At 34.3% G+C, this 16,448-nt stretch overlaps 2 protein-coding genes across 3 annotated transcripts in view; both read right to left on the bottom strand.

Annotated features, from left to right (window-relative positions):
* LOC142348258 (calcium load-activated calcium channel-like) overlaps window positions 1-16,448 on the bottom strand; it is a 520,926-nt gene that overhangs the window by 366,063 nt on the left and 138,415 nt on the right. The gene's annotated exons all lie outside the window — the stretch shown is intronic.
* LOC142348252 (TBC1 domain family member 19-like) overlaps window positions 1-16,448 on the bottom strand; it is a 60,269-nt gene that overhangs the window by 1,288 nt on the left and 42,533 nt on the right. The window contains exons 9-11 of the mRNA XM_075399546.1: window positions 15,019-15,202; window positions 11,082-11,371; window positions 10,616-10,834 (exon numbers count right to left, since the gene is read on the bottom strand). Coding sequence (XP_075255661.1) covers window positions 10,616-10,834; window positions 11,082-11,371; window positions 15,019-15,202 — 693 coding nt within the window. The remainder of the gene's footprint in view (window positions 1-10,615; window positions 10,835-11,081; window positions 11,372-15,018; window positions 15,203-16,448) is intronic.

Below are 16,448 nucleotides of genomic sequence, written 5' to 3'. Positions count from 1 at the left end.
TGACTAAACAACTAGAATAACTATTGTGAACATTGAACCTCCACAAATGCCATAAAAAATTTAAGGAAGAAAAGAAACGGCATTAAAAAACAAATTGAACAAAAAAAAAACTAGAAAAACTTAAAGAGTTTTTTTAATAGTACAAGGAAACATAAAGCCGAGTAAAATTCCTTTGCAATTAAAGAAATAAAAAGCTCGCAAAACAAGGGGCAAGTCATAATAGGCTAAGAAACTTGTCTTAAGATTTAAAGAAAAACTGCAAAAAAATGAGAAAAATGGTTTAAATTTTCTCAATTTTTCTGTCAATTTTCCCAAGAAAAAAATGGTTTATACCACGAAAACTTTAGTCAATTGGTATCTGAATATTCCTTAAGTAATATATCCCTCAAGCTTCTTTTCACATCCCACTTAGAGCAATAAAACAAAAAAACAGGCAAAAAATCATTAAATTTCGTCTAAAAACCAGCAAAACTGATCAAAAACATCCAAATTAGCATTAAACTCAAATTAACTATTTGAAACCTTCAATTCCTATCAAAACAAGCCTTAAACTAATACAATATCATAATCAAACCTCATAACCATCAAAAGTTGCAAAAAACTGCTTTTAAAAGCCGCACGTGAACAAAAAAATTTCGCTCACTTAGAGAAAATTTTTTCACACATCAATTTCTCGCTCTCTCAAAAACAGAGATATGAACAAAAACCACTCTCTTTTCGCTCCGCTCTTCACTTTTGTACAGCACCAAAATCACTCCAATTTTTTCACGCGTTCCAATAAAATTGATTAAAAAAAAGGACTTCTCCAATACTCCTCTTCGAGTCGTAAAAAAGACAGCGCCCCAATACAATTCAAAGTCTTTGAATTGTAAAAAAAACAGCCACAGGAGTAACTCCAGAAACAACTCGGAGTAGTTATTCACTTAGGCCCACGCCAACTAGTTATTTAACAAAACGAACTTTCTTCCAAATTATACTAATCATTTTATCAACTTTATCAAATTATTATCAACGGGGAAACCGCGAGAGGAGGCAAACCTGCTTCTAATTTCCTTAAAATGAATAAGTTGCGACGCCAAATATTTGCAGCAGAGTTTAACCTACAATTACCTTTCCTTCAAAAAAAAAATTTCGGAAAATTAAAAAAAATGATTATTCAGTGAAAATAGAAAAAAGCAAGAAGGAATTTATCAAAATGTATATTATTTTTTAAACAAAATTTCATGCAAAAACTAAAAAGCTACGCGAATCAACAACTGGTTTAAAAACTATTGAATGTTGCTTCTTACCGATATATGATCCACCGAGTACCCAAAAACAATAAATAAATATACCCGGCAAATTGACGGAAAATAGCAACCATTGATTCCCACAACCCCCTCTGAACTCAGAATGAAAAAAATGATTTAAAAAAATTAATTGTGAGCTATTCAGATTGGATTTTGTAGTTGGACATACTCCTGATCTTAATGAAAGGATACAGGGATTGGTATCTATACAAATGAACATTGGACCTGGTCACTAAGCCTAATTAGAACAAAGTTCAAACACGGATCATCTAAACCTGAACTCGATATGTTAAAACTGCCTCTATTTTCTATTTTTTTTGTTCATTTTAGATTGTTTGGCTGAGAAAATTCGTTTGAAAAGCAATTTCAGCAGAATGAGAAGAGGGAAACAAGCCTGAAGAAGAGAAATATTTCACGCAAAACGACTAACATAACCAACTAACGTAGGGCGAATTGCTCATTAGTCAGTAGCTAGCCACGGTTTAGTGAGGCTAGCTTTAGCGTGATTCAACAGTGCAACTTTTAGTTTTCTAGCCTTGTTAGTAAATAAATCACAAAAAAACTGATATTTTAAAACTTGAAAAAATATTGCAAAATTTAAAAGAAAAGATTACAGATTTCGCAGTGAAAATGTTTAAAACTATTTTTTGTCTTTGGAGTTATGTCAAGTAACTCATGTGCAAGACTTGAAAAGCTTTGTTGGCCAGTATAGATCGTTATACTCAGAAAAGGACAAAAAAAAATCAAAAATTTTGAAACAACCACAAATTTAAACAAAATCTTGCTAAAATTCAAGATATCAAAATCTTCAAAACCATTTCACCGTCTCAAGAGACTATCCAGAATCAATATTTCAGTCTTTAAATAGTTTCACTGGCTCATAAAGATCCATAAACTTGGAACATGATAATTTTCCGAAAACTTGAAAATTAAATTTTATTTAAAAAAAATGCTAAGCTGGAGTCATTAAAATATTGATAACCATTTCAATAAATCTAGAAACTATGCAGCAGTTTATTATCAAACCTTGTAGGAGGTCCCTAGAACCCAGATGCCAGAAAAATGATTTTAAAAAAATTAAAAAGATACCAAAAACAAAAAAATTGCCCTTTTTTAAATTGCTGATTTTAAAATCTTGAAAAACATTCCATTATATCTAGAAGCCATGCAGGAACCTATAATCAAGACCTAGAGGAGGTTATGTGGCTCTTGATGCTAGAGAAATCTAAAAAAGACAAAATTTTACGGCAACAGTGCGGTGGGGGGCAACATCAGCACAGTAATTGTTCAACATTCCAGTAATTGTTCAAATCTTGAAAAACATTCAATTATATCGAGAAGCCATGCAGGAACCTATAGTCAAAACCTAGAGGAGGTTATGTGGCTCTTGAGGCTAGAGAAACCTAAAAAATGACAAAATTTTAGGGCAAAAGTGGAGTGGGGGGCAACAGAATCAACAATAATTTGAAAATTAAATTTTATTTGAAAAAATGCTAAAGCTGGAGTCATTAAAATATAGATAACCATTTCATTAACTTTAGAAACTATGCAGCAGTTTATTATTTAACCTTGGAAGAGGTCCCTAGGACCCAGGTGCCAGAAAAATGATTTAAAAAATTTCAGATACAAAAAACAAAAAATGCCTTTATTTTTAAAAATTGCTGATACTTAAAACTTGAAAAACATTCCATTATATCTGGAAGCCACGCATGAACCTATAGTAAAAACCTAGAGGAGGTTATGTGGCTCTTGAGGCTAGAGAAAACTAAAAATGACAAAAAAATTTTAGGGTAACAGTGGGGTGGTGGATACCAGTAACAGCAGCAACAGCGCGGGGTGGGGGCAATAGTGGGGGGGGGGGGGGGGGGGGGGGGTGTCAACAGTGGGGGTGTTTTCTTCACACCATTAGTGTAAGTATAAGTCTCCAAAAAGTTGAAAAGAAGAGCTGAAACAGAGCTGAAAGGCTCTAAGAGCACTTAATGCCCGGTGCGGGGTGGGGGCGGGGTGGGGGCAATAGTGGGGGGGGGGGTGTCAACAGTGGGGGTGTTTTCTTCACACCATTAGTATAAGTCTCTAAAAAAGTTTGAGCTGAAACAGAGCTGAAAGGCTCTAAGAGCACTGGGGGTGTTTTCTTTACACCATTAGTATAAGTCTCCAAAAAAGTTTATCCCGTTTATGTTTATCCCGTTTTTGAGGACGAAAAGTCAAAACCGTCAGACGAAAAATCGCATTAAAAAAAGACCGACAGGACTAATATAATTGCTACAAACTTCATTTGAGAGCAGTTAAAAAAGCGGCAAAATGAGGCAAAGCGAAAAAAATTATGGCAGAAAAACAAATAGTAGCGCTATAACAAACAGCTGAGAGGATGACAACATCACTGACAAGACCGAAATACAAATCTAACAAAACTACAAATTTGAAAAAAACTCAGATTTATAACAAAGAAAATTGAAAACTATCAAAACAACCTAAAAAATTTGTATTTACCATTTTCAAACCTTTTAACTGAAAATTTAGCTAACCACCACTTAGTTTCACGAGCGGCATTTACTTTGACATCCTGCTTTGACATTTAATACTCAAAAATTAAATCGGAAAGAAATCCGGAAAGAAATCAAACGGTCATTTCTGCCAAAAATCAAACATTTCAGAAAACTTGCGTAGTGAAACAACTCAGGAAGAGCAACAAACGTTTCATGAAAGTAAAAAATGAAAATTCCGCCCCAAAAACAAATCGAATTAAAACAAAGAGAAAATATACAATAATAAATTCACGTTAAAAAGTAAACATTTCAATCAAATTCAGATCATTAAAATGTTCATCAATAGGCCTGCAAGGCTGTTTAATTTTGAACAATTAAAAATGCAAGAAATCTACACTAGTTTTGAAAATTGCCATTATTTTTGTAAAATGTATTAGCAAAATACTGTTTTTGACAAATTGAAACTGGTTATCTAAACGGGCATCAACAAAAAAAATTTCAACAAACCAATTTCAACAATGTTTACGCATTTCAATTCCTACTTCAAAACAACCTAAAAAATTTGTATTTACCATTTTCAAACCTTTTAACTGAAAATTTAGCTAACCACCACTTAGTTTCACGAGCGGCATTTACTTTGACATCCTGCTTTGACATTTAATACTCGAAAATTAAATCGGAAAGAAATCCGGAAAGAAATCAAACGGTCATTTCTGCCAAAAATCAAACATTTCAGAAAACTTGCGTAGTGAAACAACTCAGGAAGAGCAACAAACGTTTCATGAAAGTAAAAAAATGAAAATTCCGCCCCAAAAACAAATCGAATTAAAACAAAGAGAAAATATACAATAATAAATTCACGTTAAAAAGTAAACATTTCAATCAAATTCAGATCATTAAAATGTTCATCAATAGGCCTGCAAGGCTGTTTAATTTTGAACAATTAAAAATGCAAGAAATCTACACTAGTTTTGAAAATTGCCATTATTTTTGTAAAATGTATTAGCAAAATACTGTTTTTGACAAATTGAAACTGGTTATCTAAACGGGCATCAACAAATAAATTTCAACAAACCAATTTCAACAATGTTTACGCATTTCAATTCCTACTTCAAAATAACTCCAATTAAATTGAACATAGCCGGCAGAGTGCCGGAATAGGTGCGAAATTGACTCGCTTGCCGCAATCATAGAGAAACAGATGCAGAAGAAAGCTAAAAAAAACTTATTGGTACAACTCAAAAAGCGTAAAAAAATCTATGTAAAGTAAAATAAACAGTAGCGCTATAACAGCCGGCTGAGAGGCAATTTAAAAAAGGCCGTGAAAAATCGAAAGCAAATCTACAAATAAACGTAAAACTCAGATTTGTAACAAACAAAATTAAAAACTATCAAAACAAAAACTATCAATAAAAACTTTGGATATAGCATATTCATACCTATTAATAGAAAACAAAATTAAAAATGTTGAAACAAAATTTCAAGTCACTCGGCTATCAGTCCTTGTTTGTTGCTATACTGCAATCGTTTTTATTTTAGCAACAAGCTTTACTTCGGAGTGAGAACAAAAGAGATCACTCAAGAATGAACAAAAGCGTGAAAAAGTCAGAGAAGTCAAAAAATGTTTTAGAAGAAAAGCGCAAAAAAATCAAGCAAAAAATTTGCATAAAAAAGGCCAACACCTTTACAATAATTTCTATTAACTTCATTCAAGAGAAATTAAAAACAATAAGTAGAAACAAATTAGAAAGGAAAAGAAAAAAGACTATCTGTTATTGAGAATGTTATTGGAACCGCAAATCTTGGCAAAAAATTGCCACGAAAATGTCTTCACATTTCTCTTATTATTTCTAATTTGTTTGCACTATTTGTTTTCAACTTCTCTTGAACGAAGTTAATAGAAATTATTGTAAATGTGCTGGCCTCTTTTCAGCAAATGTTTTACATGACCTTTTATTGAGCAAAAGCGGGCATTGAAAACCGTTTTTCTGTTCAACAAATAGTGGAAACAAATTAGAACGGAAAAGAAAAATGTGAAAACATATTCCTGTCAATTTTTCTCCAAGATTTGCGATTCCAATAACAATTCTCAATAGCAGGTTGTCTCAGACTCAATTTCTGTTGAATAAAACTACAGATGTTAGACCACATATTCGGCAGTTTGCTGGAAAACAGCCGCCATTGATTAGCCGAATCTCCGTTGTCATTGAAGAGAGAAAAATTTACTTTGGTACAAAAATTTTTTAATGTGTGAATAATGTCGATGTCATTCCACAGTTAGACAAACTCATGTTTCTTAATGAAGGAACACCGAGGCTAGTATCAATACCATGAAGTGTTGAGATATTAACTATTAATTTTGATAACAAAATTCAAAAAGCGGGCATTGAAAACCGGCGTTTTTTTCAGTTCATCCCATTTCCATTCTTGATCTGGTTTTTCTGTTGTATCTTGAAGTTGATTCTGTTGAGTCTAGTAGAAGTAAAATTTTCACGAAGATGTTGTACACGCAGTGAACTAAAATAAAGCTAAACAATTTTTCATTCGACGAGTTTAAAAAGGCTGCTATAATAGCAGTCCGAAAAAGTTAAGTAGAAAAAAAGAACTAAACATCTGCGAAAAAATCGCGCTTGATGAAAACATTTCGCTCACTTACCAAGAATTTCCTACGCCTACTTTTCTCGCTCTCTACCGAAAGTGCGTAATTAAATGAACATAGCCGGCAGATTGCCGGAATAGCTGCGAAGGAATAGACCTGCGTGCCATATAATAGAGATAGAATCAGATACCGATCTAAATTGAAAAAAAATCGACGCCTCTCGAAAAAACGAGGTAAAAAACATTCAGCGATAAATTAACAAAACTAGTTAAAATTCATTCCGCAGAAGCCTCTTATTAGAGACCTTTACTGCACAAATGAGTTCCTTTGACCTTAAACAAATTCAAACTAAACTTAAGTTTTAAAGTGCAAAACTCATTTTATTGAGTGAGGTAAGTCACGTATGATCAAATTCTAATCACGCAAATAACCTAAAAACTTTTGCAAAAGCGAGTGAGAAATGACGTCACGCGCGCAAAGGCCGTTAGTGAGAGGAAGAAGTAATTCACAAAATTTGACTTTTTCAGCTTTGCTGTGAACAAATGTAAAACGAAAAAAGAGCGTCAGACGACGAAACAAAAAAACAAGAGCACCGCAATATAGCTTCGCTCAGCTTACAGCTTCGCAGCTATAAAAATTACTCTCTTCTCTGCTCTTCAATACGTTCAGCCGTTTGACCTAAACACTTAGTTGTCACTTTCGGCATTGAGTTTTGCATTCTGTTTTAAATACGCTCTAAACAATTATCCATAAAAACGGCGCCCCAACCAAATCTCTTAGAGTCGTAAAAAAGACAGCACACCAATACAATTCAATTTCTTCGAATTGTAAAAAACCAAGAGAAAGTCAAAAATAGCGACAGCTATCGCTTTGCGGCTAATCAAAGCACACGTCTCCAATACTCTTCTAGTCCTAAAACAGAAGGTCGCAATAACTTCTCTTGGACTCTTAGAAAGGAGAGCGGCTAATGATAGCTTTTGAGAGGCTGACGGCGGCTATAAAAAAAACCGAACTGGAAGTATCAAAAGGTACGTGTAGTGTTCTTTATACAAAAATGGCTCATCTTAATTTAATTTTCTATGAATTAAAACTTCATTCCAATTGCATTTGTTCTTGAGTTTAGAAATTCTCTTTACATGTACAAGAAACCAATGTTGAATATAAGTGAAAGAGGTTGTGCATAACAAAGGTTTGAACGTTATTAATATATACAATTCCAATAGAAGAGTTTTTAACATAGCTGGCAGATCGCCGGAAACTAGCCGCGATAGACGCTTGTGGCCTTCCAGGGAATTGAAACAACTAAAGAATTCAGATAGACAGATTGACCACCAGTTCTTTAATAGACTACTTTCTGGGTTAGATTCGGACTGTCATTCTTACGAGATACACGCTCTATAAGGAAAATGCCCTAATAGAACTTTTTTCAAAATTAATAATCGAAACTCGAGGTTCTATTACTCAAGATTTAGGGCATATACGATTTGCACAACAACGAAATAACGAAATAAAAAAACAGCAGGAAAAGTTCTGACGCACCATTTAAAAAATCTTCATTGACTGAACAAAAACTGGACCCAGAACGGACCATTTCCAAAAAAACATAGCCAGCAGATTGCCGTTGACGCGCTTGCTGCACATCGGGCGTGAAACAAAAGAGGAAAACATAGCCAGCAGATTACCTGAAAATAGCCGCAATAGCTTCGTAGATCTGCAGTCTAAAAAAACAGTAAAAAAGACAGACCAAAAAATTCATCTTTTCATTGAAGGTTGATATGTTATATTTTGATTACAGATCTGTATGTTTTTGCTGCCTCTATCAGCTGCTCTCCAATAAACTTCATTTAGAGTGACACACACCCATTTGACCTTATCTCTGAATTAAAGTACATAAAAGTCAGTTTCAAAGTGACAAAATCATTTTTGTGAGTGAGGTAAGTCAAGAGTGACCAAAATTTAATCACGCAAATGAACAAAAAACGCGCTCCACTAAGAGAGAAAAATGACGTCATGCACGCACTTCATTTGTTGTGACGTCATATGGTCGTAACAAAAATCGCCACGAAAATAAAAAAACCAAGAGAAGGCCAATAATAGCCCCAGCTATCGCTGTGCGGCTATTTAAAAAAGAGAAAAATTGACAAACCTTTTTTTTCTGTTTTTTTTCAAAAGTGCTCTAATTTGGCGCGCAGTTTCAGTCAGATTTTAAAACTATACTTCATTCAGCTTCTAAACTGAAAGCTAATGAGCTTAATATCAACGTCAGCTAGTAAACACACTTTTGAACTTCGGTATCCTAATGAACTATGACTTAATGAACGGGCTTTATCGGTTTATCCCGTCTGTTTTGTGGTATCCCGTCTCAAATTCCATGGAATATTGGATCAAACGCCTTAGAAAGATCCATGAAAGCTGATTGTACTGTTTTAATGTGGTCAACAAAATTCAAATGAACTATCATGTTATTACATAGAAGGCAAATTGCCGAAAAATAGCCGCCGTTGACCCGCTTGACGCACAATCGGATTGAAAAATTATAAGTGTCAAAGTGTTCTTATTTGGTGTGTAAATTCTGCCTAATCGGTTAGATTATAAAAAAATACCCGGAAGATTGCCGGAAAATAGCCGCCGTTGATTCCCATAACTCTATTGGGACTGAAAGAAATGAAAACATCAACAAGAATTGCTTTTTGTATAAAAACATTTTTAAGTGCGATTTATTTTGATGTCATTTCGTAATTGAACATACTCCTGTCTCTCAGTGAGAGGCTACAGGGCTTAGTATCAATACCAATAAGCATTATAGATAGTAACTAAAAGTTATGCGGACAAAGTTCAAGTACAGGGCATCTAAAAATGAGCTTTATGGGTTTATCCCGTTTCTATTTCTGACTTTGATTTTTACTGACTCTCTTCATTATGAATTGCTTTGCTGAGCAGCTGCTGTTTAAAAGGACTTTTAGCAAAATGACAGAAGAGTGAAACTAGCCTAGAGAAGTCAAAAAGATTTCACGCAAAATGTCGAAAAAGCGGCAAAATGGGTAAAGCGAAAGTTCGACGAAGTAAACAAAAAATAGGAGCGCTATAATAGCCGGCTGAGAAGATGAGGGCGGCTATTAATTACTCTAAATTCAGCCGCTAAACTGAAAATTATCAAGCTTAATACTAATGTCAGCTAGCAATAACTTTAATGAACTTTGATAACCTAATGCATTATGACTTAATGACCGGTCTAAAAATGTTTATCCCGTTTCTTTTGATTTTGATCTTTTGACTTTGACAGTATTCACCACATTGCGTAATTGAATGCGAGAAGGAATTTAAAATCCATTCAGTTGAAACAGTCAGTGAAGTAAGTCAGAAATCAAACGTGAAAATCGTAACTTATGTGAAACAAAAACCGTGATGAAAAGGTAAAGCAAATTAAAAACAGGAGAGCGTTTAAATAATAGCAGTTGAGAGGCTGACGTCGGCTATAAATAATCAGATTAAAAACGTTGGAAAAAACTGAAAATCAATGTCAAAATGCCGTGTGAACGAAACACCACTAGCGAGAAAGAGAAATTTGGTTGAAACAAAAAATTAGGCCGAGAATTAACTATGAATGGATTTGGAAAACCATTTTAAAAAAATCCGATCCAATAAAACAAAAAAACAGTAAAAATCAAAGTGAAATTGTGAACAAAAATCCACTAGCGAGAAAGCGAATTTTTGTTCATACACCGTTTTCTCGCTTTACCTAAAAAATAGAAAGAAAAAATTTCAAGCTGCAAAACTTCGCATTTTTGCTCCACTTACTGTTTCGGCGTGACCAAAATCACTACTCCAATTTCACTTCAAAAATCATGAAAATGTGTGAACAGATCTTAAAAAAAGACAGCGCCCCAATACAATTCAAATTCTTTGAATTTTAAAAAAAAAACCAAGAGCACCGCAATATAGCTACGCTCAGCTTACAGCTTCGCAGCTATAAAAAACAATGACTGGTTTCCTGAAGACCAGGTATGAATAAGTGACCAAAATCACCATTCCAATTTCACTTCAAAAATCATGAAATGTGTGAACAGATCAAAAAAAGACAGCTCCAGAATAAAATTCAAATTCTTTGAATTGTAAAAAAAAACCACGATGTCCCAAATAATAGCCTCTATCACTTCGCGGCTATTAATAAAAATTGGAATTGACGCATCTCACTTCTTCACTAAAGCTCAAATTTATTTAAAAAGTAAATGAACTGTTACCTGTAGAGAAACAATCCAGCCGCCATGATGGCCAGAATCTCAGTTGAGTCATGTGCAATCATCCTGTCCCACAAGATCAACAACTGGTCTGCTTCTAGATAGCCAGAGAAGGCTCTCATTAACCACTTAAAGGCTATCTTCAGGGGGGCACTCCCGATGGACTTGAGATGAAAGAAGAGGTTAGGAGACAGAGACATCAATAAGCTTTCAAACAAGGCACTGAAACACAACAGTCATATTTGCAACTGTTTCCCATGCAGTCCTCTGTAACTGCCGCCCGTATGCGCTTCTATTACCGAACTCCTTAAAGGGAGTCATTTGATTTACATTTAATAATTCGACTTTAAGAATGAGTGATTGCGTTTCCTGCGTTTATCATATCAAGAGACAATTGAGAGACGAGCAGTCTAGTCTCTTAGCATTGAACATGATCAGGAAGGAGTAAATGAATAAAATTTGGACCAACCTCACAGCTAGAACTCCTTTGGGGTTGGAAGTCAAACAATGCAAGTGGCAGAAAAACTGCAAGTAGAGCTCACGGAACACAAAATACAGTTTAACAGGATCCGCATAGATGAAGCACAAGGGAGCCACGTACATTGAGAACCCATGGAAAGGGATAACCCCACTAGGAGGGTAGACGACGCAGTAGTTCTCATTTCCAATTTTGCCTCTCAGGTACGCTTTGAGTGGATTTGCCAACATTGTGTTTCGATGCTTCAGAACTGACGTATCACGCACGAATATCAGCAGCACCTGCCGACAAAACAGCAATGAAAACATACGTATGACTACGAATTTGTTTTAATCCGACTATTTTTTTTACTTTTTGTTCCACCTCCACTTTTCGGGTGGACGAACTTTATACTTAACGGGGTTTGTTCTTTTTTGTTGTCAATTTTGGCCGATCGGTAGAGAGTTGTAAATGTTATAATAAAAGGGCACCTTTTTAATATTAATATATCATATTTTTGAAGAAATTTTTAAACTTGAAAACGGATTGGAAACAGCCGCACGTGCACAAATTTTGATTGCTTAGCGAACGCTACTGTTCTCACTATCTCTCAAAGTAATGCATTAGCAAAACCAATCTAGTTTTTACTATTTCCACTATGTTTTTGAACTTTGTTCAGCAGACTGAACTAAGCACTTGTTTTTTAAGTGTGACATTGACCTTTAAATACTGTTTCGTGACCCCTCCATTGGATTAAAAAAACGGCTCAGCATAAATGCTCTTCGAGTCATAAAAAAGACAACACACCAAAACTATCCAAATTCTATAAATTGTAAAACACAGCTGAAAGAATTCCGGAAACGATTCAAAACTTTGAACTATCCCGATCAGAAACCTTAGATACAGTCCAAAAATATTGTCTGTAAATTATTCTTTAAAAAAAACGATTCGTAAAAACAGAAACCATAGCGTAAAGGCAAAAATGTTAAGCATTAGCATCACTGAAGCAAGCAACCACAAATAATCACGACGTCGTTCAGAATCCATACAAAGATACCAAACAGATTTCAACCAGAAGAAATAAGACTGACATGATACTGGAAATGTTTCCACTAATAGAAACACATCTGGTATCGTTGAAAAACATCCAACATTTTTAATACCGACAAAAAAAAGGACCAGGTTAACAATTGTCACCAAAAAAAAACGGTTCTCAAACAATCCCAACTCAGCATTTAACCAAAAGACCCATTGAAAAAACAGATAACATTCTTAGAAGCTGAACTAAAATTAAGAAAAAATTAAAAATGCTATTAAGAATCCTAAATTTTTTGAAATTTCAAACACTTATGCCAAATAAAGATGATTATAAAAAACGCGGAACTAAACTCTTTCCCACTCAGCAACAACTCCACAATTTTGCTCACTTTCACTTGCAGGTCAAAACAAATTCTGAAGAAAGTGATTCCATCAGAAAAATAATTAATACTTATTGAGCAAAAAAAAAACTACGATGACCGCAATATGCCTATAAAGTTATGGCCTCTCGGCTCAATTAAAAATACAAATATACATATAATAGATTAGCTACAAAAATAACTATATATATGAGTTACACAAAACTACAAATATTAGTTTTTCAACGATTTTACATAAAGACTGATATCAGCAACTTTTAGCCCGTTAATCAAATTATGGTCACACATTGATTTGACTTCTGTTGACATTGGCTAAATTCTTCAGATTGAGTGGTCATTATAAAACTAAGAAGAGAAGGAAGACTCAGCTAAAGGCTATCATGTGACTCTGAGTATTTAAAAATTTAAAAACGAATACAATTTAAATTAACATTAAGAGAAATTATACCATACAAATTTTTGAAAATGTTTGGATGGAACTTCAATTCTTTTATGCGAAATGTCTCTAACTCTGACTTGCATTTAATTCTGTTTAAATTTGCGTTCCGCTAACGAAATGGCAGTGAAGTCAGTTCCCTGCGATAGACTGATAAAAGAATTTTATTCTGTTTCAACGATCATTTTATTTCTTTATATTTCGGCGACATTTTGGCGATTGAAGTTGTAGAACACTGACTGAAAAAGCTAATCTTTATTTCGTAATATACTGATGAAGAAAGCAAAGGTGTTCTGCCGCAATAATTTCTTTTATGCCCAGACACCGATTTTTGCGTAGGACCCGTGAGGACGTCCATATTGATCGGAAAAAAAACAGCCCAATTCTCATCGCCCAATTGATCTGCTTTTGTAGAAATAGCACCAGTTTAATGCCATAAAAAAATACTGGCTGATAAAGACAGATTTGAATCTAAAACAATTCCTAAGCTTTAGCTGATTTCATCTACAATTGATGCGTGGAAAAGTAACTGCCAGCAAGGTTAAGACCGCTTTTAAATCATTTAACGCGTTTTTTCCAACATAGAAAGAGGAAAAAAGGACACAATCATCAACAAACTATGATAGTATTTGTTCCTATATTATCTTTCCAATCATTAAAATATAGGTTGAAAAGCAGAGGACCAATCACAGTACTTCTTGCTTAAGTTCACGTTAATTTGATTGCATATTATTGACTTTTACAAACTGATATCGATTGGTAAGAACGCTTTTTATTAAATGGTTAGTTTACTTAGCAAAAGTCCATGGAATATTGAATCGAACGCCTTAGAAAGATCCAGGAAAGCTGATTGTACTATTTTAATGGCGTCAATGTTCAAACGAAGCATTCTGTTATAACATAGCCGAAAAATTGCCGAAAAATAGCCACCGTTGACCCGCTTCACGCACAAGCGGATTGAAACCGTAAAAGATGAAAACAGTAAAAGATGGAAAATGATAGAATTATTCTAAGTGTCAAAGTGTTCTTATTTTGTGCGTAAATTCTGCCTAATCGGTTAGATTCTAAAATTACAATAAATTCAGCTACTAAACTGAAAACTATCAAACTTAATACTAATGCCAGCTAGCAATCGCTTTAATGACCTTTGATAACCTAATGCATTATGACTTAATGACCGGGCTATACATGTTTGTCCCATTTCTTTTGATTTTGTTCATTTGAGTTTGACTGTAATCACTACACTACGTAATTCAATATGTGAAAGAATTCAAAATCTATTCAGTTGAAACAGTGAGTGAAGTAAGTCAGAAGTCAAGCGTGAAAATCGTGACTTATTTAAAACGAAAAATGAGATCAAACTGTAAAGCGAAGAATGTCTTGACCTGTAATTCCAATAGTTTTCATTGACTAAATAAAAAACTAGAACTAAAATAGACTATGAATGGATGGGAAAAACCATTTAGAACAAAATCCTATCAAAAAAATTGAAAAAAAAAAAACAGTAAAAATCAAAGCGAAAATGCCGCATGTGAACAAAACAAAACCACTAGATTCACGCTGCAAAACCACTCGCTTTTTCGCTCCACTTCCTGTTTCGGCGTGAGCAAAATCATCACTGCAATTTGACTTCAATATTCATGAAAATGTGTGAAACATTCATGAAAAAAGATTTCAAAAAAGACAGCTCCACAATGCAATTCAATTTCTTTAAATTGTAAAAAAGGAGAGCGCCTAAATAATAGCGGGTGAGAGGCTGACGGCGGCTATTAATAATACTATTGTTGATTTCTTGCAAAACCAAATTGCATTGGGTTCCAGATGTTATTCAATTGACCCAGTTCAACTTGTTGGTGCATAATTTTTTCAAACATTTTTGATATAGCACTAAGGATGAAAATTGGCTTATAATTGAAGGCAGTCATTGGATCATTGTTCTTATGCTTTTTGCCAGTTTAGGATTGTCCGGAAAAATACCGTGCTAATACGCCCCTAAACGAACTTGCGTTTCTTTTACAGATATTTCCACTTGGGGTCGTAAACGGAATGGCGACAGATTAGATCTAGGTTGCCAAGTGTGATAAAGATGAGGAACCTGGTAGAGGAAGTCTTCGAATACAAAGAAGAAGTCATCGTTGACAGAAGTGAGTTTGATGTCTTTGAATATGATGTTGTCAATCATGAGATCATGCTGGATGACCTCCTGCTTCAACTGCGCGTAGTACAGTCTGTCTATCTCGTCCACTCTAATGCCCAAAATCTTCTCCCACACTTGCGCCCTATCAACAAAAGCAGACAGATATGATTAACACGAAACATAGAAGACATTCGGAAAGTTTAATTGACCGAGTCGAAAGAAATAACCACACAGGACAAAACAGCAGCTATAATGATGACACAAACATTAAGAAAACACTCGACAAACGTTCCAGAAACCGTCAAATGCAACAATTCCACATGCAATATTGATCCCACAATTTATACACCAATATTTGTTCCGACCCTCTTGAGGGGGGAGGAACTATATACTCAAATGGGTTTGTTTTTTTTTGTTCCGTGAATTTTCGCCGATCGATATATTCATCGTAGAGAGTTGAGACTGGTATCATTAGAAAGCTCGTCCAGCGTAGAATATGGAATTAAAAACATTTTTTTAATTTTCGTTTTCTACAGGGAGTTATCGAGGTTTAAACTTCTGAGAAAAGTAGAGTGAATTCACGTTGTTTTTATTCACATTTTCCGGAATTTTTGCCTAAATTTTCGTCAGTTTTGCTAAAATTTGCTATAATTTTTAAGAATAGTGTCGTTTATTTTATTTTTGAAGACGAACAAGCATTGTTGATTGTTTCAATTTAATTTTTTTGGTCAAAAAATCTGGATAAAAATTTCAAAATTTAGCCTTTTTCATCAAAAACACCACGAAATAAGCTACTTTAGTCCACGTTGATTAAATTTGCCGACAGTACACCCTCAAACAACACTCATACAATCTTTGTAGACTCAGAGGGGGGCTATTTCTACTTCAGAGTCCGCTGAGAGTGCACTGTAGTGAAAACTTTGCCGTTTTTTGCTAACTTTACTCGTTGATTATCAAAGTGCAGAATTTATTTTGAGTTTTCAACTAACAAATTATCTATATCTACAACATTCGAAAAATCAATTGTTCCTACCGGACAATAAGTATTAGCAGGGCTAGTTTTGGGCCATTCTTGGACTGTTACAATCCAAAAAAAATCGGGTTGTAATCAGTCGGTCTTTTTTTTTTAAAAAAAAACTTTTTTTAATAATAAAGAACAGAACATATCAAATCAAAGCTCAGGAGTGATAGGTCCAACCAATTCGCTTGCTAAGCACCTCCAAGCTAATGCATTTAGTTTTTTAATTGAAAGTTTATGGTCGTTTCTTTTTTCAAAAATAAATGACTTTTCAATAAATAATGGCTTAATTAACTTTTCCGCTATTTTTTTCTTAATTTGTTCAACTTCCAGCTTAGTGTCAGCAAAGCAAGACTGCTTCTTCTTTCTA

The sequence above is a fragment of the Convolutriloba macropyga genome, chromosome 10, assembly GCF_964194025.1.
Source record: "Convolutriloba macropyga chromosome 10, txConMacr16.3, whole genome shotgun sequence".
Classification (NCBI taxonomy): domain Eukaryota; kingdom Metazoa; phylum Xenacoelomorpha; order Acoela; family Convolutidae; genus Convolutriloba; species Convolutriloba macropyga.
This window is presented reverse-complemented; position numbering and strand designations above follow the sequence as displayed.